This window comes from Ochotona curzoniae, unplaced genomic scaffold, assembly GCF_017591425.1.
Source record: "Ochotona curzoniae isolate NIBS_2020 unplaced genomic scaffold, NIBS_Ocur_1.0 contig_3520, whole genome shotgun sequence".
NCBI lineage: Eukaryota > Metazoa > Chordata > Mammalia > Lagomorpha > Ochotonidae > Ochotona > Ochotona curzoniae.
In genome coordinates this window covers 3,832,400-3,859,215 of record NW_024465894.1, presented here as the reverse complement: position 1 = coordinate 3,859,215, position 26,816 = coordinate 3,832,400, and the positions used below count along the sequence as shown (strand labels likewise).

Here is a 26,816-nt window from a genome sequence, read left to right as displayed (position 1 = left end):
TGTTTATTTCATTTTTAAAATATTTATTTTTAAAAAGATTTATTCATTCTTGTTGGAAAGGCAGATATACAGAGAGGAGAGACAAAGAGGAAGATCTTCCATCCACTGATTCACTCCCCAAATGCCCAGCCAAAACTGCTGGAGCTGCGCCAATCCAAAGTCTGGAGCCAGGAGCTTCTTCCAGGTCTCTCACACAGGTGCAGGGTCTCAAGGCTTTGGGCTGTCCTCCACTGCTTTTCCAGGCCACAGGAAGGAACTAGATGGGAAGTGGGGTTGCCAGGATTAGAACTTGCACTCATATGTGATCCTGGTGCATTCAAGGTGAGGATTTTAGCCTCTAGGCCATTGCACTGGACCCAAATATTTATTTATATTTTATTGGAAAGGCAGACCTATAAAGAGAAGGAGAGACAAAGATCTTAAATCCACTGTTTCACTCCCCAAGTGGCTGCAGCAGCTGGAGCTGAGCTGATCTGAACCCAGGAGCCAGGAGTTCCTTCCACATTTCCCACACATGAGTGCAGGGTGCCAAGGCTTTGAGCCATCTTCCACTGCTTTCCCAGGCCATAAGCAGGCAGCTGGATGGGAAGTGGAGCAGTCGGGACACGAATTGGTGTCCATATAGGATCCCAAGAGATGCAAGATGAGGATTTGGCTGTTGTGCCAGGCCCCACTTCCTTGTTTATAAAGTATATCCTTTGGGGTTGGTGATGCTGACACGACAGATTAAGTTGCTACTTGTAATGCCAGCATTTTATGTCAAGTGCTGGTTCAAGTTCTGGCTACTCTACTTTCCATGCAACTCCCTGCTAATGCACCTGGGAAGGTGGCAGAGAATGGCCCAAGTACTTGCAGCCCTGTTGGCCGTTTGGGAGATCCTGATGTAATTCCTGGTAACTGGCATTGACCTGTCGAGCACTGGATGTTGTAGCCAATTATAGAGTGAACCAGTGGATGGAATATCTGTTTCCCTCCCTCCTTCTTACCTTACCACTCCATGCTTCTCCTTGTTTCTATCTTCCCCTCTTTTTTTACTCTGCCTTTTTAATAAGCAAAATCTTAAAAGAAAAAACATAGCATGCAAAGAATTGGATGTATCTACAAGGCTTATGGCTTATAGATAAACCATATCCATTCTAGAACATTCCACTCCCCCAAAACATTGCATACCGGTTAATGTCCTTGCCCATTCCCAGCCTTTGGCAGCCACTTAGCCTCCTTCTGTCGTTGGGACTTTACCTCTCCTGTGTGTTTGATACTGATGGAATCACACAGCCTTGATGTCTGGCTGCTTCCCCCTGTATGTGCTCAGAGTTTGTCCATCGTGTAAAGTGTAGCTTATGTCAGAACCCCATCCTTTGTTTGCCAAGTAGTATTGTACTGTTGGATATACAGGGGAATTTCCAAAGGTTCGTGAAAAATGGAATTCTGGGGCAATCTAGGGTGGGCATCTGGCCTAGTAATTAAGGTGCCTGCCTTCCATGTGGAGTGCCTATGGCCTAGCTCCCTGCTAATGTGTACCCTGGCAGGGGTGATGGCTTAACTACTTGGGACCTGTTACCCACATGGGAGGCTCACATTGAGTTCCCTACCTCTAACTTTGGTCTAGCTCAGCCCTGGCTGTTGTCGGCATTGTGGATAGAAACTCCTCTCAAACTCTAAAACTTAAAATAATAACAATAATATATTTTGAAACAAAATATTTTGAAGTCTATGCTTAGTCTTTGTTATGATACACTTTCCAGGAACTTTTTGGAGAGCTGTTCTCTTTCGTTGTATTGGTCTACTCTTGGGGCCATTCATTGATTGACATTGGGGTGTGTCGTAGATTGACATTTGGCTGTCGCAGTGTGAACTTGTGAGCAGGTGTCTGCATTTTGGGGGGGGGGCAGGGTGTGTAAATACCATGGAATGTCACTTTATATCCCACCAACAAACTACTTGGGACTTCGCATGGAGTTGACAGGAGCTGGGACTGCCAAGGGGCCAGGTGTACACAGACAGCCTTGAGTGCAGCCTGAACGTCTCCAGAGCAGCTGGAACCATGATTGTTCCTTTGTCAGCCATGAACCTCCAAGCTGTTCTAGAACCTCAATCGGTTCTAGACTCTTAGCAGCATGGAGATTAAGTGACACTTAACCTTTAAAATGTATATATATTTGGGACTCAGCACAATAGTCTAGCAGCTTAAGTCCTTGCCTTGTATGCACTGGGATCCCATACGGCCGCCAGTTTGTGTCTCAGCGGCCCCACTTCCCATCCAGCTTCCTGCTTGTGGCCTGGGAAAGCAGTGGAGGACAGCCTAAAGCCTTGGAACCCTACACCCATGTGGGAGACTTGGAAGAAACTCCTGGCTCCTGGGTTCAGATCAGCTCAGCACTGGCTGCTGCAGCCACTTGGGGAGTTAATTAGCAGATGGAAGATCTTCCTCTCTGTCTCTCCTCCTCTCTGTATATCTGCCTTTCCAATACAAATAAATAAATCTTTAAAAAAAAAACTTTAAGATTTGTTTATTTAAAAGAATTGCAGGGTGAGGCATGGAGAGACTGATCTTCCATCTGCTGGGTCACTCCTCACTAGACCAGGCTGGAGTCAGCGGCCTGGAAAGCCTTCTGGATTTCCCATGTGGGTACAGAGGTCCATGCACTTGGCCTTCTCCCACTGCTTTCCCAGGTGCATTAGCGGGGAGGTGGGCTTGAAGTGGAGCAGCTGGGGCTCAAACCAACACCCATTAAGGATGCTGGCATCGTGGGCAGTTGCTTAACCTGCTGTACTATAGCACTGGTGCCTGTTATTACCTTTCAGCCTCACTGCAATTGCTTTCTCTAGAACAGGCAATTTCCCTGTAGTAACTCGGGACTCCTGTTGAAAGGGGGAAGTGACATTAAATCAAAAAGTTTGGAGTGGATGCTTACATAATTTGGATTTGCTACGGTCTATGACCTCAATACACTGAAACTTTGGGACACAATGGGAATGTTGCATTGTATCTGAGCAGGTGGATTTCAGAGCCAGGCAGCAGGGACTTGGCACTGCCCTTTTGTGACTTACCTGTCCTGTGAGTCCAGGACAGTGACATTGTCTCTGGCAGAGCTTTGACAAGATTCCAGCAAGCCAGAGATTAGGCCAGCAGCTGGATGTTGCAGGTGCACAGCAAGGCCATGCTGTGGTTACGGCTGTCATTGTGTGTGGGCGAGAGAGGCAGAAGCTCTCCAGAGGTATGGGCACAGGTCTACCCGCCAGCTGGGGCCCAGGGGACTGGCATTGCAGTAGCATCCATGGCACAGACAGATGGGGGATGGGAAACCACCAGTGACCTCTCAGGTCCATCCAGTTTGTGTTCATACAATGAAATCTCTGAGTTTGGGTGACAATCTAGAAAAGGGGCTTACTGAGCTCACTGCCGAGTCCACAGGCCTGCGCCTGCTGGTGGCCTTCTGACTGGCACAGTCCCAGGTCTGCACTGTATATCACGTGGCGATGTGGAGGAGGTGGAGAGAAAGATCTTGTACTTGGAGGTTTACTCTCTAAGTGCCCAAAGAGCTGCGGTGAAATCAGGAGCCAGGAACTCAGTCTGGGTCTCCCGAGTGGAAGTTAGGGACCAAGTACTTGAGTCATCCCTTGCTACCTCCCAGGTGTGTCAGCAGGAAGATAGTGAAGCATGGGAGTAGGGAATCAAAGTAGGCACTTTGGTGTGGGATATGGACCACTTAACCACTTTGCCAAACTCCACCCCCTCCTTCTTCCTCTATAGCCCTTTACCCACCTCCCCCATTTAGACTGCTGTCAGCTCCCATGAGCCCCACCCTCAAGCCCCGCCAGCAGAGCAGGTTTCCCTCCCTTGGCCTCACAGTGAGGCAGTGGGGACGACATCACAGACAGGAAGGCTACCTGCCCCCCCAACCTCCAGGCCCAAGCCAAGCCAGCCATCCGCCCTGCTAACACAGCCTACTGGAACCAAGTCTTCCCTGGGCTGGGCACTCTCGATGCTTCCTACCCAATCCCTCACTTCAGCCCCCTCGAGGCAGGGCCCAGGGTTCAGAGAAGACCAGTGAAGCAGAGCTGAGAGGGAATTAAACCCACAGTAAACAGGGTATGAAGGGGAGATCTGGGACAATGTCAGCCTCCCGTCTAGACATCCCCTCCTCAGCACCCCAGGGACTTTGGGCAGAGGAGGAGGGGTCAAGTTCCCAGGACCTGCAGATGTGCCTCCAGACAGGAGGGTTGGGGGTCCTCCGCTAGCTGATTGTGGATCGGTGCATTCTCCCCAATTCTGGCCCAGCCTCAGGGAGACTAAGTTGAGCTGGCTGCCCTCTTGCTGCCTGGCCCAGTGTGGGGTCTGTAGGTCTGGCTGGGTGTTGGCCTTTCCTGGCTGCAGCTTGGCGGGCTGCCCAGGCTGGCAGGCATCAGGGGGCTGCTTCAGATGTGATGGTCATGTACCACTTGTGGCTTGACACTTTCCATCATGTGGTTCTTCTTGCAGCAAGTGTAAAATTGAAATTGGCCGGAGGAAGGAGAGTGTAGGCCTTCATTTCTTTCTCAACCAGATGTTCAGGCTAGGCCGGGCTGATGTTCTTGGGAGCCTGAGGCCTGGTCTCAAGCAGTTTCCCAGAACATTTGTCCTGCTGCTGCCTCCAACACACATGCACGCACATGCCTCCACTTCATGCACATGTCAGATTAACAGCCCTTCCGCTGCCAGCAAGCCCACAGGAGCCACAGCACAGTACATCCCGCCATGTTGGGTCCAGTCTGTGTCTTTTTGCCAAAGATGGAATCGTTCATTCACTCATTCCCTCATTCACCTGTCCATCTGTGTTCTCATGTATGCAGCCACTAGATGGAATGCTTCCACCTGGCGGGCTTGGCCTTGGCCTGTGAACCATGCTGGATCTCGGATGCAGCAAGGCTGTGGAGATGAAGGAACTGGGAGTGCCACAGTTGTGCACGGAGCAGCAAGCAGAGGAGGCATCTTAGGAGACAGTTGTCCCTGGGGTCTGAAAAACAAGCCTGGCCACCCCATTGAGAACCAAGGAGGCTTCTGGAAGCTTCCAGAGAGTGAACACAAAGGCTCTGTGTTGAGTGAGGTAGGGTGCTTTCCAGGGGCCGCAGGAGAGCACAGGAGGCAAAAGTCACGTGCAGGGCTGTGGCCTCGGGGCCAGGACACAGGTGGGGTGGTTCTGTTGGACGGATGGCCTCCTCAGGCGTGGCAGCACCTGCTGTCCTCCTTCTGGTCTTCACACAAGAAAGTGATCTGTTGTATTGCTAGTGGGGTGGCTTCCTGAGTAGTACCCATCTGAGGTGGCACCGTGTGGCCACTGGCAGTGGTCTCAGCTGTGCTGCGCAGAGCACAGAGTGTGGGGAGAGAAGGTACCCACCAGGGGCTGCCCGTGGCTTTGCAGCATTGCCCTGGGCTTGCATGGGGTTCTGTTGTGTTAATATGGATTTATTGTGAACGCTGATTTTAACAAAAGAGCAGGAGGTTTTTTTTTGTTGTTGTTTGTTTGTTTTTTCATAAAATTTGAGTGACTGATAGTGGCCAGTCTAATGAGTTCCTGTTAAGTGCTAAGCACTGCATTTGTGTAGCATGTTGGGCATTGGCATCCCCATAGTACAGATTTTAAAAATGAGGCCTGTGGAAAGTGGCTTTCCAAAGACACACACTGGCATGTGGTAGGACCTGGATTCCAGATGTGCAGGGTCCAGTCTGGAGCTGGGCAGCCCCCAGGGTCTGGAGCCAGCATTGCTGGCTGCCCGAGTGCTGGCTGAGCGGCCGTTTCCTGCCTGGCCCCCAGGGCTTTGGGTTCTGATCGTCAGCAAGTATGGAAAATGAGCCTTTGGACAACTTTAAGTAATTTTTTTTTTTTTTTTATGATTGGAAAGGCAAAGTTAGAGAGAGCTCAAGAGAGAGCCCTTCTGTCTGCTGGTTCACTCTCCAAATGGGCACAGCAGCCAGAGCTGGGCTGGTCTCAAGCCAGGAACCTAGAGCTTCTTCCAGTGTCCCAAGTGGGTGCAGGGGCCCAAGGGCTTGGACCATTCTGTGCTGCTTTCTGACATGCATTAGCAGGGAGTTGGGTCAGAACTGGAGCAGCTGGGACTCAAACCAGCACCCATGTGGGATGCTGGCACCACAGACAGAAGCTTAACTTACTTCGTCATGTTGTGGATCTGGCAATTTCTAAAAACTCTTGCTTTCAATAAGGAGAGCTTTGAATTGTGATGATGTGCCTGGAAGTCCCTTCTGCCACTTCCTGGCTGTGTGGCCCTGGGCAAGTTACTCAGCCTCTCTGAGCTTTCATTGCCCTCTTCTGAAAGATGGTGGCTGCCTATTGGGAAGCAGGAGGACACATGAGCCAGGGGCTGCCAGGTCACCCCTGGGGGATGGAATCCTTACTATGAGGCTTCACTGGGCCTGCAGGAGCGCCTGTGGGGCAGGCTGTGGCCTGTGCTTCAGCCCTTGCAGGGGTGGCCTCATGTCCTCTCTGTCTCTTGCAGGCCTTCGTCAAGATGGTGGGGCACCACGTGTCCTTCCTGGAAGCCCACGTGCTGCAGGCAGAGCGGGACCATGGGGCCTTCCCGCAGGCCCTGCGGAGGTGGCTGGGCACCATGGGGCTCCCCTCTTTCAGGAATGTGAGTAACCAGCACCTCCCTCCCCCAGCAGGGGCCTCTCCCTGGCTCTGCCCCGTACCCCAGTCTGGGGAGCAGTGGGGCTGAAGGGCAGGGCTGTGGTGTGTGTCTTCCTGGCCAGCCACCCCACCTGTGCCTTGCTTTTCACCCTGCGCCAACAGACTTACCCCACACTTACTGAGCACCTACTGTTTTCCCAAGGACTATGGTCCCTCGGGGTTATCACAGTGAACACAGAAACAGCCTGCCACCCGTCCGGTCCTTACACACCTCAGCACGATGGCCAGGGCCGTGGCCAAGTGCTTGATTATCCAACTCCAGATGTTGGTCGAATTGAGCCCCGGCTGTGACTGCATGGTGACTAGAATAGTGGCCTGTTTTAGTTCCCTTGAAAGTGATGGTACCTGCGTTGAATGTTCACAGTAGTCTCTTGGGGTGGCCCCTTTTGTCATCACCCCGTTTTGCAGCAAGGAGCCTGAGGCCCAGGGACATCAAAGGATTTGCTCTGGCTAGCAGAGCTGGCTGGGAGCCCTGGCCGGCCGTTGGCAGGAGCCTGGCCCGCCCCCAGCTCAGCCTCTGTGCCTGTGGTCCCTGCTGCCTGCTCTGCTCTCCCACAGCTCCCTGATGGAGTCCCTAGCGTTGCTGGCACCAGGTCAGGCAGTGGTGCACAGGGCATCCTTGCTTTTCTTGGCAGTTGGTATAGTGGGGAGCGGTGTTAGTCCTGGGTGGAAAATGGGGTGTCAGGAGCCTGGGGAGTCCACTGATGACATGTTTTTTCCCTGGGACATGGGGTGCTCTAGATGTGGGTGGGTCCTGACCGCCTGGCTCCCTTGTGGCTCACACCTCCTTGGCTGCTCTCTGCCACTTGCCTGCAGGTGAGTGAGGGGCCTGAGGCCAGAGAGGACTAGGCGGTGGCTTCTCAGATCTCCTGTTGATGTGCTAGAGCCCAAATTAATGCCACATCCTGTGAGAAGTTTTCTGGGATTTCCCCTCTCCTAGTTCACGCTTTCCACCTTCCTTTCTGTATTTAAATTAAAAAAAAAATATTTTTTTGAGACACAGAGATAGACCAAGAGCTCTTGCCTGCTTTTTCATTCCCCACATGCCCACGTTGGCTAGGGTTGGGCCAAGCCAAAGCCAGGAACTCAATCCAAGTTGCCTATGTGAGCAGCAGCGACCCAGTTACTTGAGCCACAACCTGTGTGTCTGTCCCAGGTGTGCATGAGCAGGCAGCTGGTTTCTCTAATTTCAACAACCATGAGGTTGCCAGCCGTTTCCTTCTTTATCCCCTCACTGCTGGGTGGCTGGGAGCCTGGTCTCTGCTCTTTGATGGATTTTGAAGCCTGCCAGAGCGAGGAGGGGCAGAAGACCAGGGCTGCCCATGGCCACGGCAGGGGTCCTGATAGTGGGCATCTTTGGGTCTTGGGCCTCTGCCCTTCTGACCGCTTCCCTGAGCCGCAGCAGTCCCCGTGAGGACATGGCTGCAGCCCGGGGCTTGGCGGGGGCTTCGGGGAGTCCCTACCTGCCAATCAGACCTGTGCTGGGAGCCCTACCTGCGGGATTCCTAACCTGGGTCCCCATGAGTAGCCGTGGGATGCCACCCAGTACAGGTCCTGGCAGGGACAGGCTGGCACCCGCAGCAGGCACCGGATCACGTGGAGCCTCCGAGAGGCCCCCGGCCTGTCTACCTGTGCTGACTTGTTCCAGGAAGCACGTTCCGGCCCGCGTTGGTGACTCATTGTGCTACTCCGGCTGTTGATCTTGGCCCCACAAGGGCCTGTTGGAGGTAGGGGGTGGGGGGGACAGGCGTGGGTGAGTGTGCACACACAGGCGTGTGTGAGTGGGCCAGCAGCTTCCTGGGCTACAGTAGTACTTGGTGAGCCCTTCGGGAGTCATGATTGCCCCTGCTCTTAGGTTCAAGTTTGCAGGCACCTTACCTTCCACCCTTGCCCTGATTCTGATTCTTGTCCCTGTTTTACAGATAGGAAAACTAAGGCATGGGGGGTAGGGTAGTGGGACACAGCGTGCCTGGTGGTGGTGGTGCTTGGATTGGAACCTGTGCTGCTGGGTCCAGGCTGGTGCTTGGCACTTACTCACTGTGTGCCTGGTGTGACCATGGCACCTGCTGTCTGTGAGCTGAGTCCTCACGGGGGTGGTGGCTCTCCTTCTCTCAGGGTGCCTCATGTCAGTTCTCCCAAGGATCCTTGGCTGCCATCAACCCCAGCGGCTGGGGTGTTAGGGCCAAAGCCACACCCAGCCCTGGTCCCGAGGCCTTCCCAGCACTTTGCCAGGAGCTTTAGTTTTTTTTCCTGCTCTTTCCTCTGGGAACCCATCTTTGATCTGTGGAGGATGGTCAAGGCTTTCCCAACCCACACAGCCTGGGCTTGAGTGTGCAGGCCCCAGAAACCCGTCAGAGGTCAAAGCTAGCTGGTGGTACCTGGGGTGGGCTGGCCCTTGCTTGGTCCCTGGGAGGGTGTCACACCCCTCTCTGGGGTCTGTTTCTGTCATGTCCCCAGGACCATGCCCAGAGCCAGGAGCCATGGGAACCCCTCATCAGCTGGAGCAGGTCGTGGGGTGAAGGCAGAGAGAAATCAGTGCTTGTTTGTTCTCGCCTTGGCTACCCCCTTACCTCTTGCCTCCTTGTCCTCATGGTGGGAAGCTTGGGCCAGGGTCTCCTCTTGCATACAGGCGCTGGGCTGGGTGTGGACAGTGGCTGTGGCCTGGCTCCAGGGCTGCCTTGGGAGCAGTGTCCTGGGAAGCCTCGTCCTGCCAAGGCCCCTTGCTCAAGGCTCGGCCTGTCTCCCACCGCATGTGGAGCTGCTTGCCAGACCCCCTCAGCCGGCAGCCCACCTCATGTTTCCACACAGAAACCTGTGTGGTTTCACACGCAAGGCCCGTGTTCTCGCTCATGCCGTGTCACAGAGGGCCCCACTGGTTTCCATGTTGAATACTGTGGCCTCCCATGTTCCCGCCAGAATTGCACCCTGCTTTCCTGGGAGCTCAGTCTTGATGTGGGTGCTTCTGAGCTGAGTGGCCTTGGCCCCAAGGAGCTAACTATTTGCCTCGGTCAGGGGTGGACACCATGACCTTGAGGACTGTCAGGAGAAACTGGGCTTAGGCAATGCTGCTTAGGCCCTGCTGGCACTGAAGCTGTGGGAAGGCGCTGGCAGCAGAGGGATGGGGTTAGCCCTGCGGTGGAGGCACCGGCCTTTCTTTGTCCCAGACAGCTGTGAAGGCACAAGTAGCCAAGCTTATGCCACCCACACGGGTGACTCTGGGTGGCACCCCAGGCTCTTGGCTCCTGGCTTCAGCTTGACCCAGTCCTGGCCGTTGGGGGCATTTGGAGAGTAAGCCAATTAGCAGCTTTGTCTGTCTCAGAAAGTAAAGCAAAATACTGAGAAATTGTGACAGAGGAGAGGAATTTGGGAGCTCTGAGAAGGCTCCAGGCGTGGGATTTAAGGGTGCTGGATGTGATGAGATGGGGGACCAGCCCTGCTCCTGCATAGCGAGTGGCCAGGATGGACTCAGCCCTCAGGCCAGTGCTCAGCAGCTGGAGTGGGAGGAAGCACAGAGCCAGCCCTGCCAACCTCCTCCCCTCGAACCTCACAGCCTCCTAGGGGCAGAAGCCAGTTTAGTCCCAATTTATAGGTGACAAAAGAAGCATATAGAGAGGTTAAATTATCCAGGATCACACAGGTGGACAGGCAGATGGCTTCTTATCTCTGTCGCTTGTCAGAGCTGTGGGGCCTGCCCTTGGGGAGCTGTGGGGTCTGCCCTTAGGGAGCTGTGGGGTCTGCCCTTGGGGAGCTGTGGGGTCTGGTAGGAGAATCTGCACAATAATCAAATTCTGAGAAAATTCAGCTGAGAGCTTATCTGTCCTTCCTTTCAAAGCCTTGTCTCACAGGGTTCCAGGGCCTCTGTCCAACCACAGGAAAAATAGAGCTCAGGTGTGGCGTCTGGGCTTCTGGGCATGTTTAGGACACCTTAGAGACCCTGCCTGAGGGGGAGGCGCATCAGCCCAGTGCCTGCCCTGAGACATAGGGCTGGAGTCACCAGCTTCTGGCCTTGGAAACCTGTGAGAGGCCAAAGCAGGTGACCCCTTGGCCTGGACAGTCATAGCAGGTGGCTGCCCGGAGTCTGAGGCGGGCCAGCCTCCCGTTGTGCACATGCCAGGAGGCGTGGAGCAGTCTCACTAATTTGTTGTAAGGCACTGTTTGTTGTTTTCAGCTGAGCCAAAACATCTTGTTCATGAGGTGTCATTTTGATGAATTTTTCCAAGGGAAAAGAATGTGGTGCTTTCCGGGGAAGGCTCTTTGGCTGGTGTGAGAACCGGCAGTGACCGCAATGGGGAGGGTGCTGGCCTGACCTGGCCTTAGGGCTGCCCAGCTCCCCCTGTAGGTCCCCACCCAAGCCAGCAAGGCCTAGCAGGGAAACTGTGTGGAGGGGCTGGCTTTAGAGGCCAGCAGGACAGGATGGAGAGAGCACGCTGGCCTGCAGATGACAAGGGGGAAGTCTGGCAACAGTGGCTGTGAGACCCCCAAGTGGTAGGGGCGGTGGCAACAGTGCCTGCTCCTCTCTGAGAGCAGGGGGGATTGTGTGACACTGTCCTTGCAGAGACATGGCCACATGTGAGCAGTTTCCTGTGCTGGGCAGAGGGCAGCTTCTTAGAGTTCATCCAAACCTTCCTGGTTTGCAGAGTGAGCACCTGGCTGTGGGGAAGGCCTGCAGCACCTGCAGGTGGCATCCGGAGCTCTCCCCTGGTCTGGAGTTTGGGGGCCAGAGAGAGACAGAGGGGCAGCTGCTCTCCTTGTGGTCCTAGTCCCTGTGGGATCCCTGCAGCAGCAGCACTACGGGTGGTTTTATTGAGCACCTATTACATCTTGTCTCAGTTTCCCTACATCAACCCTGGGCAGTTCTCATTCTTCCAGTTGACAAAGGAGAGATTTGAGTCTTGGGGTTGTTCACCTGCCCAGGGACTGCTGTATGCCTGGGGGCCGTGCAATGCCCCAGGGGCTGCCCAGTGCCTGGGCTCCACTCCCTCTGGAGATGCTTGGCAGCTGCCATGCCAGGGAGGGCTGAGGGCTCCTGCTAAGCAGGGCGAGGATGCGCTGGTACTTCTGAGACGTTGCATCTGTGTTGAGCTTTTGAGGTTGAGAAGGGAGGCAGAGCCCTTGCAGAATAAGAAATTTAATGGAGGTGCTGTTTGAAGACCACTTGAAAGTACCTCAACTTCTGGTTGTTGGGACATACCTGGTGACCTTGGCACATATTGGCCTCCATGCCCAGATTCCCCTTTCTGCCCCATGTCCTGCAAGGGCCGTCTAGTACCACCTCTGGGAAGCTATGCAGGCTTTCCCCAGGCAGCAATGACCCTCTGGGCTCTCTGCACCCTGGTCCATCTCCTAGCTGGGATGTCATCTGACCATCACCTGTCGCTTCCCTAGACTGCCAGTCTCTCAAGGGAAGGGACTGTGTCTCCCCTGTGACCCATGACCCAGTGGTAGCTGTCACCATGGTGATTGCAGTGCCAGCAGCCAGAGTGTCCCAACTTCTCTAATGTGGCAGAGGAAAACACCTGGCCTAGTGTGGCCCAGCTGTGACCCGGGTGGGGGCTGTTTGTGTCCCCTACCTTATAGGTGAGGAGGTGGAGGCTCAGAGAATGTGACATTCTCTAAGCTGAGGGCTGGCCCCTTTCCTTCCAGAGCCCCCTTTTCTACATGTCCCAGGAGTTGAAACAGCAGTATTCCTTGGAGGTTGAGCAGAAGGCCCAGAGGGTCCAGTACCTCAGAGAGAGGTCGACTTTGTGCAGCTTTTCCCATGAAATCCACACCAAACTGAGCAGCTCACAGACCTCCCCTCGTTGGGTTCCTACCTGTGCCAGCGCAGCACCTGCTTGCTGATGGAGGTGGGCAAAGGGGCTAATTAGGGAGTGGGTCACAGAATGGACAGGGCTTCCAGACCTGGTTGCTGAGTAAGCAAACAGCAGCGCTCGCCGAGCACCACACCCTACCCAGCCTTGTCCTCCCTGTACCCCTGGCAGCTCAGGCAGGGCTGTGGCCAAGTGAAGTGGCCAGGAAGAACCGCAGAACCCTGGACATGAGCTGGGCCAGTGAGCAGGGTCTCTCCCTGAGACAACTGGCTGGAGTGGGGCCATCCCCTAGGGCAGGGGTGAAGCTAGCTCAGATCTTAGTAGCTTAGTACCTCTTCCTGGTGTTGAGCAAGAACATGGATGAAGCTCCTATGTGCCCTCAGTGCCACATGTGTGTATGACCTGTTGGTGATGCAACTGCCCACGGCCCTGTCCTAGCCAGGTCATCACCCTCTGGCTACCCTGTATAGAGAAATTCTGACGTCATGATTGTACCCCCAAGCCAGTGAGCATAGACCAGGTGCCTGTGGGGTGTGGGAGGGCTCCAGTGACCCATAGGCACCATAGCATGTTTAGCTGCATCCCTGGCTTCTACTCATGCAAAGCACCCGTTAATTGCCAAGTGGCCCCCGAAGTAGACTCGCCTGCTAGGAGCTGCTGACATGGATGCATGGGTGATGTCGGAGCTGACAAGCATGCCTTGTTTCCATCTGTGTGGATAGTTTCCAGAAAAAGCACATTGCGAAGTTGTGACAACCTAGGTGTAGAGCTCCCAGAGTCCTCGGTCTTTACCTTGCAACGAGTCTCGACTTTTCTCCTCTGTGAAGTGGGTTTGCAGTTCTCTTTCCCTAGGGGATTGAGCCAAGGATTGGCATGGGCATGGTTGCTGCTTTTTGGTGACTCCTAGAACAATTGTTTGCTGTGGACACCATTCCAGATGCTGAGGCCCCAGACCGGAAGGAGTCTTTAGCCACACAGGTGTAGAGTTGAACTCTCTGCACCAGTGTCCTTACTCGTTTAGTCAGTTCCTGGAGTAACCAGTCAGCCTGCTCTTCGGGGACCTTTAACAGAACAGCAGCCAGGCCAAAGGACACTAGGCCATTTGCCCACTGTCTGTGGGGTGGAGAAGAGGAGAAGCCACAGCAGGCAAAATGACCCCAGCTGCTAGTTCTATAGCCCATGCCCCTGAGCGCTGTAGCACTGCCTAGGCCACCAGCCTGGTCAAGGTGGCAGCTGGTGGAGCCCTTGTGTGGGACATGTCCTGGGTGAAGCTGGCCATGCGGTCAGCCACATCCACCTTGCGACTCCTTCTGGGTCCCACCTCTTCCATATCAGGGCTCTGACCCTTCTGCCATGGCCTGGCTGGGCAGCACGTGGGCAGGACGTTCATGCTGCCCTCTCCCCAGTGGAGAGTGTACCTTGCTAAGGGTATGGTGCATACTTGGCAGGTGGCAGTTGTCACCATGCAGGAGTAATGAAGCCCAGCCCTGCTGAGGCTCCAGGTCTGCCCAGAGGAGGAAACTGAGGCAGCAAATGCCCCTCACCCACTGTGGATGGCACAGTCAGCGCTTATGAGGGCAGAGGAGATGCAGAGAGTGGGCCAGGACAGGACCATGGAGACACAGGTACTCAGGGCCATGAGCTTGGGCTGGCCAGAGAAGGAACCGCTGTGACCCCACCCCTACCCTGGGAGAAGTAGCTCCGAGTTCATTGTTACTGCGGACCCCTGCCTGATGCCTGTAGCCGGAATTGTCTGGAGAAATTGACTGCTTTGGTGCCCTATAAACCTGGGACCCTTGAACTTGACTTTGCTTGTGGTCACCTTTGTGCTGCGAAAATAAATCATATCTCATTAAGCAGTGAAATTGTGTGTGTCCAGGAGCCCATTCCAGGTGACACTGTCATACCTTGTGACCTGGCCAGGTCCTCAAGTCAAGGCCAAAGTGGCTGCTGCCTGGGTAGTTCTGATAGCTAACTGGGGAACCCCGCTGGATTTAAACAGAGAGAGCCCCTATGTGGGGTGTCCCTGTGCCCTGGAGGGAGAGCTCAGGCATCGGCCCCTGCTTCCCCTCTCGCTGACAGCTCTTTGGCCCCAGGGCCTCACGCAGTGCCCCTCACCCCGTATGCCTACAGGGGACAGGACGGGCTGAGGGGCCTGCAGGTGGTTGATGAGGCACCCCTGAGAACCAAACCCGCAGAGTGGCAGGTGAACCGTGCCTTGTGCCAGCTGGGACTTCAGTTTTTGTAGCTCCTCGTGAATAAATGGAGAATGACATTCCAGAACCAAACGCTTGTTTAGAACTGGAGTGTGTTGAGTGTGGAAAATGCAGTGTTATGAGCTCATACACTTGGGCTGAGTGGGCACTAATGGTGGCATCTCAGAAGGATGTTAAAGCAAGGGCTACAGTACAATGAAGTGAGCAGGCATTATGGACACCAACTGTTTCCTCAGCCCTCCGCAGCTATGTGGCATGGCACCCTCTGAGGTGAGAATTCTCACTAGTTCTGCTTTGTAGAGAGGAAATGGAGGCCCCAAGAGGTCAGGAACTTTGCCAAGGTCACAGAGCTGAGGAGGAGACCGCTGACATGTGGTCGCATCATTTCCTAAGCTGGGAGGGGACTGCCCTCCATGCATGCTATCAAAATGCGGGTCTGGATCCTCTATGACCCTCGCCTCCATGTCCACCCTCATCCTGGGAGGTGTGAGCCCCATTGGAGGAAGTGGCCTTGACCCTGGACCCTCAAGAGACCCCTAGGGGGTGAATCACACCTCCCAATCCCGCCAGCCCTAGCCCCCTTTATCCGGTTCTACTGAGAGCATCTGTGGTGGGGGAGGTGGCAGGCAGCCAGCTGGGCCTACAGCATCTGGGCTGCTCTCATTTTCCACCTAAGGTCTGGAGACCCCTACACCCTGCCCTAGCATCCCTGACCCTGGCCTCATTCCCCTTCGATGTTCCCAAAGGGAGCCCCAAGCTGCCTCCCCTGCCCCCTGGCCATGTGCCAGGTTTCCAGCTCCTTCCAGCGAATTTTTCATCTTTTAAACCCCAGCTGTGCCAGAGCTGACAGCCCAGGCTGACACAGATGTGCCCACCCTAGCAGAGTGGGCCTGGAGCTGTGTCTGGGGAGAGGTGCTGGTCAGGGTTCTGCCTCTCTGGGAAGGTGGGGCTGGGGAGACTGGTGCCTGGGAGAGGAGGGGCTGCCCGGGTGTCTGCAGCAGCAAGGGTTAGGGGCAGTGTGCAGACACACCCAGGAGGCTCTGCAAGCCACCTATGCATCTTCTTATGGGTCAGGAGGCTGCAGCCACCCTGCCCTGATGGAGGGGAGGCTGGGGGACATGGTAACACCTGTGACTGAGATGCAGTGTTGCGTGCAGTTGTGAGAAGGAGCCTGGCAGAGGGGCTTGGGGTGTGGCCACGTGGGGCATCACTGGGCATCTGCCATGCCAGTCTCGCTTGGCCTGGCTGGCGGGACTCATCAGAGTGTGATGAGCCGCTGTGTCAGTTCTGTGTGGTTCTGTGGCACCGAGCTTTTGCCTTAGTCCTGTTCTGCTGGGATTCTGCAGCAACACCCCCAACAACCACTCACCTTGCCTCCCTTTCCAGAGGTTTGCCATTTCAGAAATGCGCTATAAATGGAACCAGACAGGCTGTAACCTTTGGGGATTGGCTTTTCTTACTTGACATAACTCCCAAGAGATTCAACCAAGCTACTCTGTGAATCCATTGTAGATTCAGGCTGGAAGAATCACCTGTGCTGAATGAGGTGGCCCTGGGAGGCACCCCCCACTGCAGCAGGTACAGGTCTGTGGGGTACAGCATACAGCACCCTGCTGCAGGTGCCTGCTGAGGAACCAGGTAGGGGGTTGGAAATGGCGCTCAGGATGCCTCTTTCCTGGCCTATAGCCGTGGGGTGGGGGCAGGCACCATGCTGAGGCCAGTGGCTTGGCTAGAGGTGGCCCAAGTCCCTCCCGAGGACACCGAGAAAGTGGAGGTCACCCCAAGGCCCCCTGGAGTCTGCTCAGCAGCCTGGCCTGTCTGCCAAGCTGTCCCTTGCACTTTTTGTTTATTTGAAGAACTCTGTTAGGTAGGCAGAGTGGGGGAGGAATGGACAATGAGGAGAGAGAGGTCTTCCATCTGATGGTTGACTCCCCAAATGCCTGCAATAGTTGGGGCTGGGCCAGGCTGAAACCAGGAGCCAGGAACACCATCCGAGTCTCCCACATGAGTGGCAGGGACCTAAGCTCATGTGCCACCATCTGCTGCCTCCCAGGTGCAGGGAGAGGGACAGGGAGGAGGTGCAGGGCAGAGGCTGGAGTCAGTCACAGGTGCTTTATTGGGGCAGCAGCAGCTTGACTCTGTCCCCTTACCCCTCAACACCCTGCCCACCATGTGTTGGGATACCTGTTCTTTTGTGCTTCAGGATTGTGCTGGAGCAGAGGGGCACAGGCAGTGGGCACACGGCTGTTCTGTGTCCTTGCCAGGCATGGTGGCTTGGTCACCCTTGGCTTGGAAAGGCTTTGACTGCAGAGCAGCTCCCCTAGCCCCCCACATGCAGCAGTCTACTGCCTCATCAGGGCCGCATCCCGCGTTTTCTCTCCCACTGCCTCGGTGTGTCCCGTGTTCTCGCCACCTCTTCCCCCATGCTTCTCGTTCTTCCCACCCTCTCCTGGTGTCCTGCTGTCATGAGTGACTTTCAGCCACTCATTGTCTCTGCCTCTTATGTTTGCTCCCCTCCTTATCCCCTGGACCTTGAGGGCCCCCCTTTTTCACTCCTCAGGGCCAGATGAAGAGAATTCTTTGATCAGGCCACAGGGTTCCCTAGGGCCCCAGGCAATGGCAGCCAACTTTCTGGAGTCAGGGAGGAGGCCAGGGCTGGACCATGCTGGCAGGCGCCCGCTTCTGAGGGAGGGGGTGGGTTGGGCAGAGGCCTTGATGCAGGAGGAGGGGCCTGGTCACTGCAGCAGCAGGAGGTGGCCTCTGCTCCAGGGTAACCCTGGCAGGCCAGGCCAGAGCCCGGAGGAGGAGGCCCAGCACCTGTCCGTCCTGGGGGATGGTGTGTTTTAAAGGTTAACAGCAGCTGCAGACTGGTCTTTGTGGAGCCTGGCAGATGGCTGCTGTGTCTGCTGGGAACCGATCACCACCATGTTCTCCTGGTCTTATGTCCAGGGGAGAACGTGGCAACTCTAATGTGACAGTAGCCAGGGGCTGGGCCTCAGCCAGACTGCAGGGACTCTAATCTGGGGGCTGGACCTTGACCTTATCTGGGCTCAAGGCTGTCTCCCTAGGGAGGTTGCTGGCTGAGCAGGGCCATTAGGCACAGCTGGCTGCCCTGTGGCTTGGGCTGGGAGCAGTTACCCCTGCGCTGCCCTGTCCTCTGACTCCACCAGGAGCACCTGCTGGTGTTTCCACTCCTGCCCATGTCCTTTGCCCCGTGGTTTTCTCGGCTGCTTACTCACCCTATTCCAGGTTCTGATCTTGTCCATGGAACCTTCTGTGAGTGGCCTTTCCCTCGCCAGGATCCCACTCAGGGATGCTCACTGCCTAGCTTGTCCTTAGTTTCCTATGTAAACTTTTCTAAAAAGATTTATTCATGATTGTATATTTATGCATTTGAAAAACAAAGTGACAGGTAGAGGGAGAAAGAGGAAGAGAGACCGTTCATTTTTTGGTTCACTCCCAAATGGTAGGGCCAGGCTGAAGCGAGAGTCCGACATCTTTCCGGGTCTCCGGTGTGGGTGCAGGGACGCGGGCACTTGGGCTCAGCTGTTGCTGCTTTCCCAGGCACATTCACAGAGAGCTGGACTGGAAGTGGAGCTCGCGGCAGCCAGGTCTTGAACTGGCACGCATCTGCAGCCAGCAGCTAACCCACTGTACCATAGAGCCAGCCCTCCAATTATTTGTAGGGAAGCTTAGAATCTATTTTTAAAAGGCGAATGGCACTTCTTCAGGAAATAAGTTGGGGAAGAATTAGCAGGTGGAGTGAAAAACAGGCTGGGGAGCAGGTGGGGGGAGGAGAGGGAGACCCACGGGATTCTGGTTTGGGCAGACGGGTTTGGCTTGGTGAGACAAGACAGAGGGTAGGGTGTGGGGAGGGGGCATCAGTCACACAAAGCAGCGGGGCTGCAGGGGTCACTGACCCGCACGAAACAGTGCAGTTTGTGACACTTGTGCAGATGGACATTCCTGCCCTGCAGCTCCTCCTCAGCTAAAAATAGATGTGGAAGTAGGGCTGCGGGGCAGTGCTGTGGAGGTAGGGCTGCGGGGCACTGGTGAAGAACCCGCTTAGGGCCCCACACTCCACTGTCCAGGCCCTGAGTTCAAGTCCTGACCCCAACCAGATTCCAGCTTCCTACTGACGCACAGCAGGTGATGGCTCAAGTCCCTTGGGACCCTGCCCCACAGGGGAGGCCTGGATGAAGTTCCTGCTCCGAGCTTTGGCCTGGCCTGGCTGTTCCTGATATCTGGAGGTGTACTAGCCAATGGGAGGCCTCTCTCTGTCTCTGCTTTTCAAGTAAATGATGGGTAAATTTAAAAATAGAAATACACACCTAGGTGAGATCAGTTGGTGAGGATGAGCAAGGGGCAAGCTGGGGTATGGGACAGCAGACACAGCGGCTTGACCGAGGGGGCAGGGTTCTGCTCTCAGCTGTTAGGCTGGGGCCCTGGAGCAGATGCAGGCAGCTCAGCCTGGAGTGGGGCGTGGCCTGAGGCCCAGGGAGGCCCAGGGGGTTGGTGTGGCCTCTTCCAGGGTCAGCACACTAGCAGAGGAGGAGGGTCGGGGGCGGAGAGGGCCAGGCACTGGGACAGCGGGTGTCCCTCTGCCAAGGTCAGAGAGGCTGGGCAGCTGGTGCCCCCAGGCAGACCTGATTCTGGCGGGTGCCTTGACACTCACCATCTGGCTGTCCCTGTGTGGGCGCTTGAATTTAGGAGCCAGCGTCTTGGCAGAACTTCTGGGGGTTCCTCCTCTGCTGGTTTCCATGTTAACGCTGCTCCTCCAGCTAAATGTAGACTCTGTGGGGATCCAGGAACCTTCCAGAGCTGCCACGTGGGTCAGCAGTGCCTGCTGAGCTGCACCAACTTATCCCAGTGGCGGGTTACCATGGCTATTAGCTGCCCACCCTGGGGACCCCCAGATCTGCACATGCACACCTCACTGGGTTCCTGGCCAGCAAAGATTGGGGCTAGATCGGCCTGTACAGTGGGACTATGTGAGCAGTGGGACTGCGAAGCCAGCCGGCCCTGCCTTGTGGGCAGGATAGGACATGCAGGGACCACTTACAGAGCAATGGAGGGGTTCTGCTCACAGCTGTTGAGTGTTCTGGAAGGTTGGGGACCCTGGTGGAGTAGACTTGGGCAGTGCAGGCAGGACAGCCAGGCATGGCCAGAGGACAGAGTACTGAGCCAGAGCCAAGGGGCGGGTCTGGGGTAGCAGGGCTCTGGGCAGCGCGGCCACTGCCATGGAGTGGCTGAGCGCACATGACACACCCTGGTCCTCCAAGCTGCTGTCTTCTTTGGTAGAGGATGTCCCAGCTCATCTTGGGGTTCACCTGAGCTCCAGGGGAGACTGAAACTCAAAGAGCAGCTGTGTGGGATCCTGGCACTGGTGGGGGTGCACAGTGTGGTTCTGGAAGCCAAGCGCTTTCCGCCAGCAGTCCCACTGCCCACCATGAGCCTGGCGCTCCTTCCCCTGGATGTCCCGGCTTCCGCAGGCCTGTGCCGAGTGAGTCCAGCCAGGCGGGGACCATGGCAAATCAGACAGCACATGCCCTGGGTGTGCTGCCAGCCCGCTGCACTCCACAGGAATGTAGCTGGGCAGCCAGATCACTCTGATTCAGGAGAAAGAGGCAGGCACACGCTCCTGGTTGGAATGCCCCACTTGGCAGCGAGCTCCTGATTCCGTCTGTATCTGCGTGCTGGCCAGGGGTCAAGAGTCTGGGATTCGGGAGACTCCCGAGGGCCCCACGCCTGGAAAGCGGAGGCTCCTGGAGGGCTGTGTCCTAGCTGGCTGCTGGGGGCCGTGCCAGGCTGCTCTGCTACTGTCCAGTGGGGGTGCTCAGGACCAGGCTATCCCTGAGCTGCAATTACTGCTCTTGCAGAATAGGGTCAAGACCATGTGCCCCCTTGGCAGCTGGAAGACTGAGCGTGCTGGACGCCTGCAGGGTGTGGGGAGCAGGTCGGAGCTTGTAGCTGGGCCGTGTCCTGCTCACCGCGCTGCTTAGAATTAGCTTTTAGCACATCAAGGAGAGGAAGTTGCCATGGTGATAAGAGTCCCTGGGCATTCCTCACCCACTGTCATTGGTGACATGTTGCCAGGGCTCCTGGTCACAGCCCAGGAGCCAAGGTCAAGACACTGTGATGAACCGGATGCCTCAGGGCCGTTTCCCTGTGTCCCAGGAAGACCTGGTCAGTGTCAGGCTCTCAGGCTCAAGTGTCCTTGGCCGCTTGTCTCTGTGGCACGGTCTCTGACTTCCTGATTTTTTGATGCACCCCCCCCTTTTTAAAAAAAAAAAAAGATGACTATCTTTAAAATGCACCAGGGGAGGGGAAATAGTTTCCATCCACTGGTTCATCCCCCTCGCCCACCGCCAGATGGCCACGACAGCCAGAGCTGGGCGAGGCCACAGCCAGGAGCCAGGCACTCCAGCCTGCTGGGCCATGTATTTTCCTGACACTGTCTTGTTTTCATGTCCATGGCTCTTTACAGGGAGCTGGCCTGGAAGTGGGGTGAGCAGCACAGAGGAATGCACGGGTGCAGGCTGCCAGCTATGTGAGCAGCTCCGTGCTGCTGCTGCACTGCCATGGGCCCAGGATGGTGGGCTTATCTGACACTTTTCTCTTGGTTCCACTGGAGACATGTGTTGGCTGAGGAAGACCCAAAGACACATCTCTGTCATCTGTGGCTGCAAAGGTGTATTGCTGAGGTCAGCACCCGGGAGCACCTGGCCACAGTGGTGCTTGCCAGGTGTCTGCAGCACACGGTTGCTCCCTACCCTCTCACATGGCAGTTCTTGGGAGCGAGTGGCTGAGTGCAGCCCCCACCGCACGTGGGGTCCTCTGTGCTGCATCTGGCAGTCGCTCCTCTCACTACCCGATCTCGGCAACCTGGGCCGAGTCCCAACTTTGCTCCTCTGTTCTCTGCACAGTCTGGGGTGACTCACAGTTATGGGATGTGATGGTGAGAAGGAAGGGTCACAACTGGCCACTGTGGGGAGACCCAGCTGCAGTCATTTATCCAAATAGAGTTTTGCATTTTCGCTTCTCGTGACAGGAAGTCCTGCACTGGGAGCAGAGCTGATGAGGTTTCTCCAGGAAGTAGTCGGGGCACGTGAGGTTGCTGGCAGCTGTTTTGCCATCTTTGTCCTCATGGTCCCTGGGTGGCTGAGGCCCTTCTGGCATCACTGCAGTGCTCCGGGCAGGGCTAGATGGCGTTGAGGGTGTGGTCCCCATTCTGCAGAGTAGCAAAGTGAGGCTCGGAGGGATGGGAAATCTCTACCCCAAAGGGGTGCAGCAAAGGTTAGAGTACACCTTGGCTGCTCCCAAGCTGCCTGGGCACTGAGAGGTGGAGGGTGGACACCTAAGCTGCTACTCGTGAACAGCCTGGGGTCTCCCCTGCCCAGGGGTTGGCGCCCGCTCTGAGGGCTTCCATCTTGGGTAGGGCTGCCGTGTACCTGCAGCTCCTCTGGGGGTGGAGCCGAGACCCGGGTTGTGGTGATTGTCCCAGAGCGGCTGACCTAGTGGCCCCAGGCGGTACCCCTGGTAGGTGAGCCTGTGGCTGGCTCCTCGGTGCCTGCTGGGGTGGCAGGTGGAGGGAAGAGCTTGCCTATCCTGTCTGGGCAACCAGATTCAAGGCAGAGGCAAACTCTAGATCTGGCCTGTCCCTGTGTTTGTAAGGTTTTATTAGCACCCAGCATGCTTTTTTATTTACATGTTGTCAGGGCAGTGTCAAACCGTGGCGACAGACCATGCGGCTTGTCAAGCAGGTTGTAAGCACAGCCTGACCCTTCCTATGGGGTGTACGTGCCAGCCCTGTCTTAAACTGAGAGCTGTCTGGGGTCAGGAGGTGCACCTGGGGCTGCCCAGCAGAGTTGGGGCATAAGAGAGGATGTAACACTTCCTGGGTACAGGCGAGAGGCCACCCTGGATGAGCAAAGGCCGTGAGGTGGCTGGACTTGTCTTTGGAGCAGGTGGAGGTTGATGGGAGCTTCTGAAGAGAAGCTCTGAAGCCCACTGGGCCTGGGGCTTCACCTTCACCTTACCGTGTGCTGGGCCAGCCATTTGTGAGTTGTGAGCTACACCCCCCCCACCCCTTTTATTTTGAAAAGCAGAGAGGAGACTTTCCACCTGCTAGTTCACTCCCAAAATGCCTCTGGCAGTCAGGACTGAGCCAGGCTGAAGCCATAAGCCTCAGGTGTGGGTGGCAGGGCCATGTGCGCCAACATGGGACAAGGGTGTCCTAGTGAAGACTTAATGGCTGCACTAAACGCTAACCCTCCACCCTGTTTGGACTCATCATCCAGAAAGGAGCTGCTTGGGGGTGGACAGGAGCGGGTGGGAGGGCAGTGGGGATCTGCCAGAACAGTAGATTCCAGATGGGTCTGAGGACAGTTTTTCCTTGGCTGCTGGGCCCCCTGGGGCCACACAGGGCATTAGCCCAGGGCCGTATGTCATCTGATTTGCCAGAAGGCCTGGGCAGTCTGCTTTTCCAGCAAAAATCTGGTCTTCATATGTTGCCAGCTAATTCTGTTTTCATGCCATCATGAGGTAGAGCGAGCACATGCGTGCCTGATCTGAGGCTGTGTGTTTGGGAACTTGGTGTCCAGGAGGAGAGTGGGGACGACCCGCCAGGCTCAGGCTTGCAAGAGGATGGAGCAGGGCTCTTGACCAGTGTTGTCAGGTTTCTAGTCTTGGCCTACCCAATTTCCCGCCTTAGAACATTCCTGCCCACAACTGGGAGATGGGAAGCCAGACCCTAGGCCTCATAGCCCCAGGGAGGGGTCTTGTCAGGGAAGGACCAGGGTAGAAGCTGCTGGAAAGCCCATCCTGGAGTGTCAGGGTGCAGATGCAGGCAACACCGTTGGGTCTGGGTTTGCTACCTGTTGCCCAGCAACCACAGGGGGCAGTGAGAGGGTCTGGGCTCCAGCGGGTCACAGCTGCATGGTCTGCTCACTCCTGTAATTTGAGACCAGAGTGGCTCCTTGCAGAAGCTTTGGGCGCTGCCGAAGTCGGGGGGATCCAGGAGATGGTGCTGGGGTGCTGGTGACAGTTCTGGCCTCTTGGGTTGAGGTCCTGCTCGCTCACACGAATCTATGTCTTCTTGGAGGCATCTGATCGTTTTCAGGCACAGCTGGGCATACTGACTGTTAACAGCTGGTAACAGGCATGGTTGAAGATTTGTTTGTTACAAGCAGGATTCTTCTTTTTTTTTTTTTAAGATTTTATTTTTATTGGAAAGGCAGATTTACAGAACAAGACAGAAATGTCTTTATCTGCTGGTTCACTCACTCCCGAGTGGCCGTAATGGTCGGAACTGAGCCTGATCTGAAGCCAGGAGCCTCCTTGAGGTCTCCCACATGAGTGCAGGGTTCCAATGCTTTGGTCTATCCTTCACTACTTTCCCAGGCCACAGTCAGGGGATTAGATGGGAAGTGGAGCAGCCAGGACACAAACCAGCATCCATATAGGATGCCAGCTCTTGCAGGTGTAAGATTAGCTAGTTGAGCCATTGTGCTGGTCCCTTAAATCATGCTTACAATTGGTGGCTTAAGTCTATTTCATCAGATGATGTGTGCTTACCAAAGAGCTAGTTATTTCCAGTTGCAAATAAAGCACTTGGGAGTGTTAACTTGTCATTGTGCCACCTGCAGTTGGACAAGCACCACCTTTTGCCTTTCGTACTTCATTTGCTGTGGATTTGTCCCAGATGCCCTTGAGTGCCTGAGGGTGTGGAGATGGGTGACACCTGGGCTCAGCCCTCTGGGGTGGCTGGCTTGGACACTCACATCATAGTGGGCACCTCATTGTGGGGCCAATCCTACACCGAGTCCCCGGGTCCCAGAACAAGCAGGCTGAGACCACTGACTGCTCCGTGGTTTTTGTCATTCCAGAAAGCGCCCGCGTCAGCACCCCCGACCTATGAGCTGCCTACGCTCTACAGGACTGAGCACTATTTTCCCGTGGACGCCAGGGAGGCCCCGCGCCCTGCCACGTCGCCACCAGCTGCACCGTGAGCTCTCTGGTCAGCCTGTAGGTCCCGGCACTGCCTATGCATCCGCTCCTGTGCTCATTCTTTGCATCCTCTACCTTGCAGTGGGAACCCTTGGGTGGTTTGGGGCGTGGCTGGCCTGGCCATAAAGGGCAGCCAGGTTTACCCTGTGGCTCATACCAATAAAGCTGTTGAGAGCTTGTGAATGGATGAATGTTCTCGGTGTGAGAGCCACAGGGGTGAAGGAGAGCCACAGGAGGTGGAGGTGAACCTGTTTGCAATGGGGGTGGATTCTCAAAGGCCCCTCTGTGTCTGATTGTTCATGACAAAACTGCCTGTGGTGAGGGACAGGCCAAGGGGCAAGGCTACTGGAATCTGCACTTGGACATGAATTTCCAGCTTTGTCCCAGCTCTCCAGATTGCTCATAGGCATGGGGTGAGCAGGGATATTTCTGAGATTACACACACCACCACCATCCCCCACCCCCACTAAAATAATGTGTTCTGGGATGTGGCAAGAGAGCAGTAGAAAAGCCAGGGAGCCGTGGGACTGTGCTAATGTTAAGATGGGTTTTTGGATCGAAAAGATCCATGGGGGCCCCTTATTTCAGGAAGGTTTGGCACTGTTCTGCCGAGGTCCCTGCTGCCAGCTGCTAGGGGAGGAAGAGTCATGGTGACAGACGGGTACCCCAGGGCCTTTTCACCAACTGAACACACCTGTTCTGTCTGCACCAGGCCCAGGCCTCCATGGGCTTTAGGCCAGAAGTGACCACACCAGGGACAAACCAGGTGGCGCAGCACCCCATGTGCATCCTTGCTCATGGCATGTCCCCATCCAGCAGCTGGGGCTGGTGAGTGGCTGGCTCCATGGATGGCATGCCATGCCTGGGAGGTGTCCCCTGCTGCCTGTATCTGCAGACTGCTGGCATTCTCAGCCATGCTGCGCTGCTTCAAGGAGCTGTGCTGGTGCTGTATCTGTCCAGGGAGATGCCAGCTTCCGTGGAAGGTGGGTTTTTTAGACACAATCAAGGGCACTAATTCCCAGGAGGCATGCAGCTGCCCAGCTTCTTTCTCCTTCCAGGGACCAGTCTCAGGGCCAGATAGAAGGGAGTGTTGTGGGAAGAAGCCACGGCCACAGTATGCAGTCCATCACAGAGACTCCTGGGATTGTGGGGAGCCCGGAGCCTGTGAGGTCACCTGCCTGGTGTCTGCGTTCTCCTCTGCTCAGCTCCGGGACCCTGGAATCCTTGTTCAATGGTGCGATGACCAAAGGCATCATCCCCTGCCATGTGGGAGGTCAGTTGATATGGATTGTGCACAGGGTTTGGCTCGGGGTCCAGCAAGAGGCATGAGCAAGGGGCTTGGTGGGGAACGGGCTGACTGTGTCGCATTTCTCAGTTGGCAGTGCCCTCCAAACAAGGACCCCCATGGAGAGTGACGCAGGGACTACCCTGTGTCGCACTAACTCACAGAGAAGACCCTGGCATTCCTCTTGGGGCTCCCAGAACCCCGCCATCCCTCCTCAGTGAGATGGAGTGAGGCTGCCTGTTAGGAGCTGCTGGATGAGCTGGAGTGTCCTGGGAGTGGCCCTGGGGACACCTGGAGAAGGCAGGTGGGGACAGGGACCTGCCAACAATTCCATCTGGCCCTCTGAGCTACTCTCTGAGAGGCACTCTTCCTGTGCCAGTGACATGGCTCTAGTTTGGTGTTTTTAGGACTTCTTTATGTATTTGAAAGGCAGAATGAGAGAGAAATCCATCTTCCATCCACTGGTTCCTTCTCCAAATGGCCAGAAGTCCAGGCTGAAGCCAGGAGTTCCAACACTCCAGTGGGGTCCCCTGGGGGTGGGTGCTGGACTTGGCTGCTGTCAGGTCAAGCAAGTCCTTAACCGCTGAGTTCAGGATCTTGTCCCAGGGCAAGGGCAAATGCAGTCTAACAGAACTCACCTTTGTGCTGGGTGCCTGGCAGGCAGGGCCACTAGCACAGGGTCCCCACCCCTGTCCCTTCTTCGGCCTCTCCCAGGGGAAGTGAGAGGTCTCGAAGATGACAGCCTGTGGGGGCTGTGTCTGCAGGCCAGGAGTCCATGGTTGCCCTGCAGAGCTGTTTAAGATGCTTGCCT

At 55.7% G+C, this 26,816-nt stretch overlaps 1 protein-coding gene across 3 annotated transcripts in view; it reads left to right on the top strand.

Annotated features, from left to right (window-relative positions):
- BCAS4 (breast carcinoma amplified sequence 4) overlaps nucleotides 1-25,853 on the top strand; it is a 45,043-nt gene extending 19,190 nt beyond the window's left edge. The window contains exons 4-6 of one of the 3 annotated variants that reach the window (XM_040981313.1): nucleotides 6,496-6,630; nucleotides 24,600-24,738; nucleotides 25,779-25,853. In XM_040981313.1, coding sequence (XP_040837247.1) covers nucleotides 6,496-6,630; nucleotides 24,600-24,722 — 258 coding nt within the window. In that variant the 3' untranslated portion in view covers nucleotides 24,723-24,738; nucleotides 25,779-25,853. Of the gene's footprint in view, nucleotides 1-6,495; nucleotides 6,631-24,599; nucleotides 24,904-25,778 lie in introns of those variants that run through there. The other 2 variants (XM_040981312.1, XM_040981314.1) reach the window with 2 other exon arrangements.
- Nucleotides 25,854-26,816: the final 963 nt, after the last annotated feature.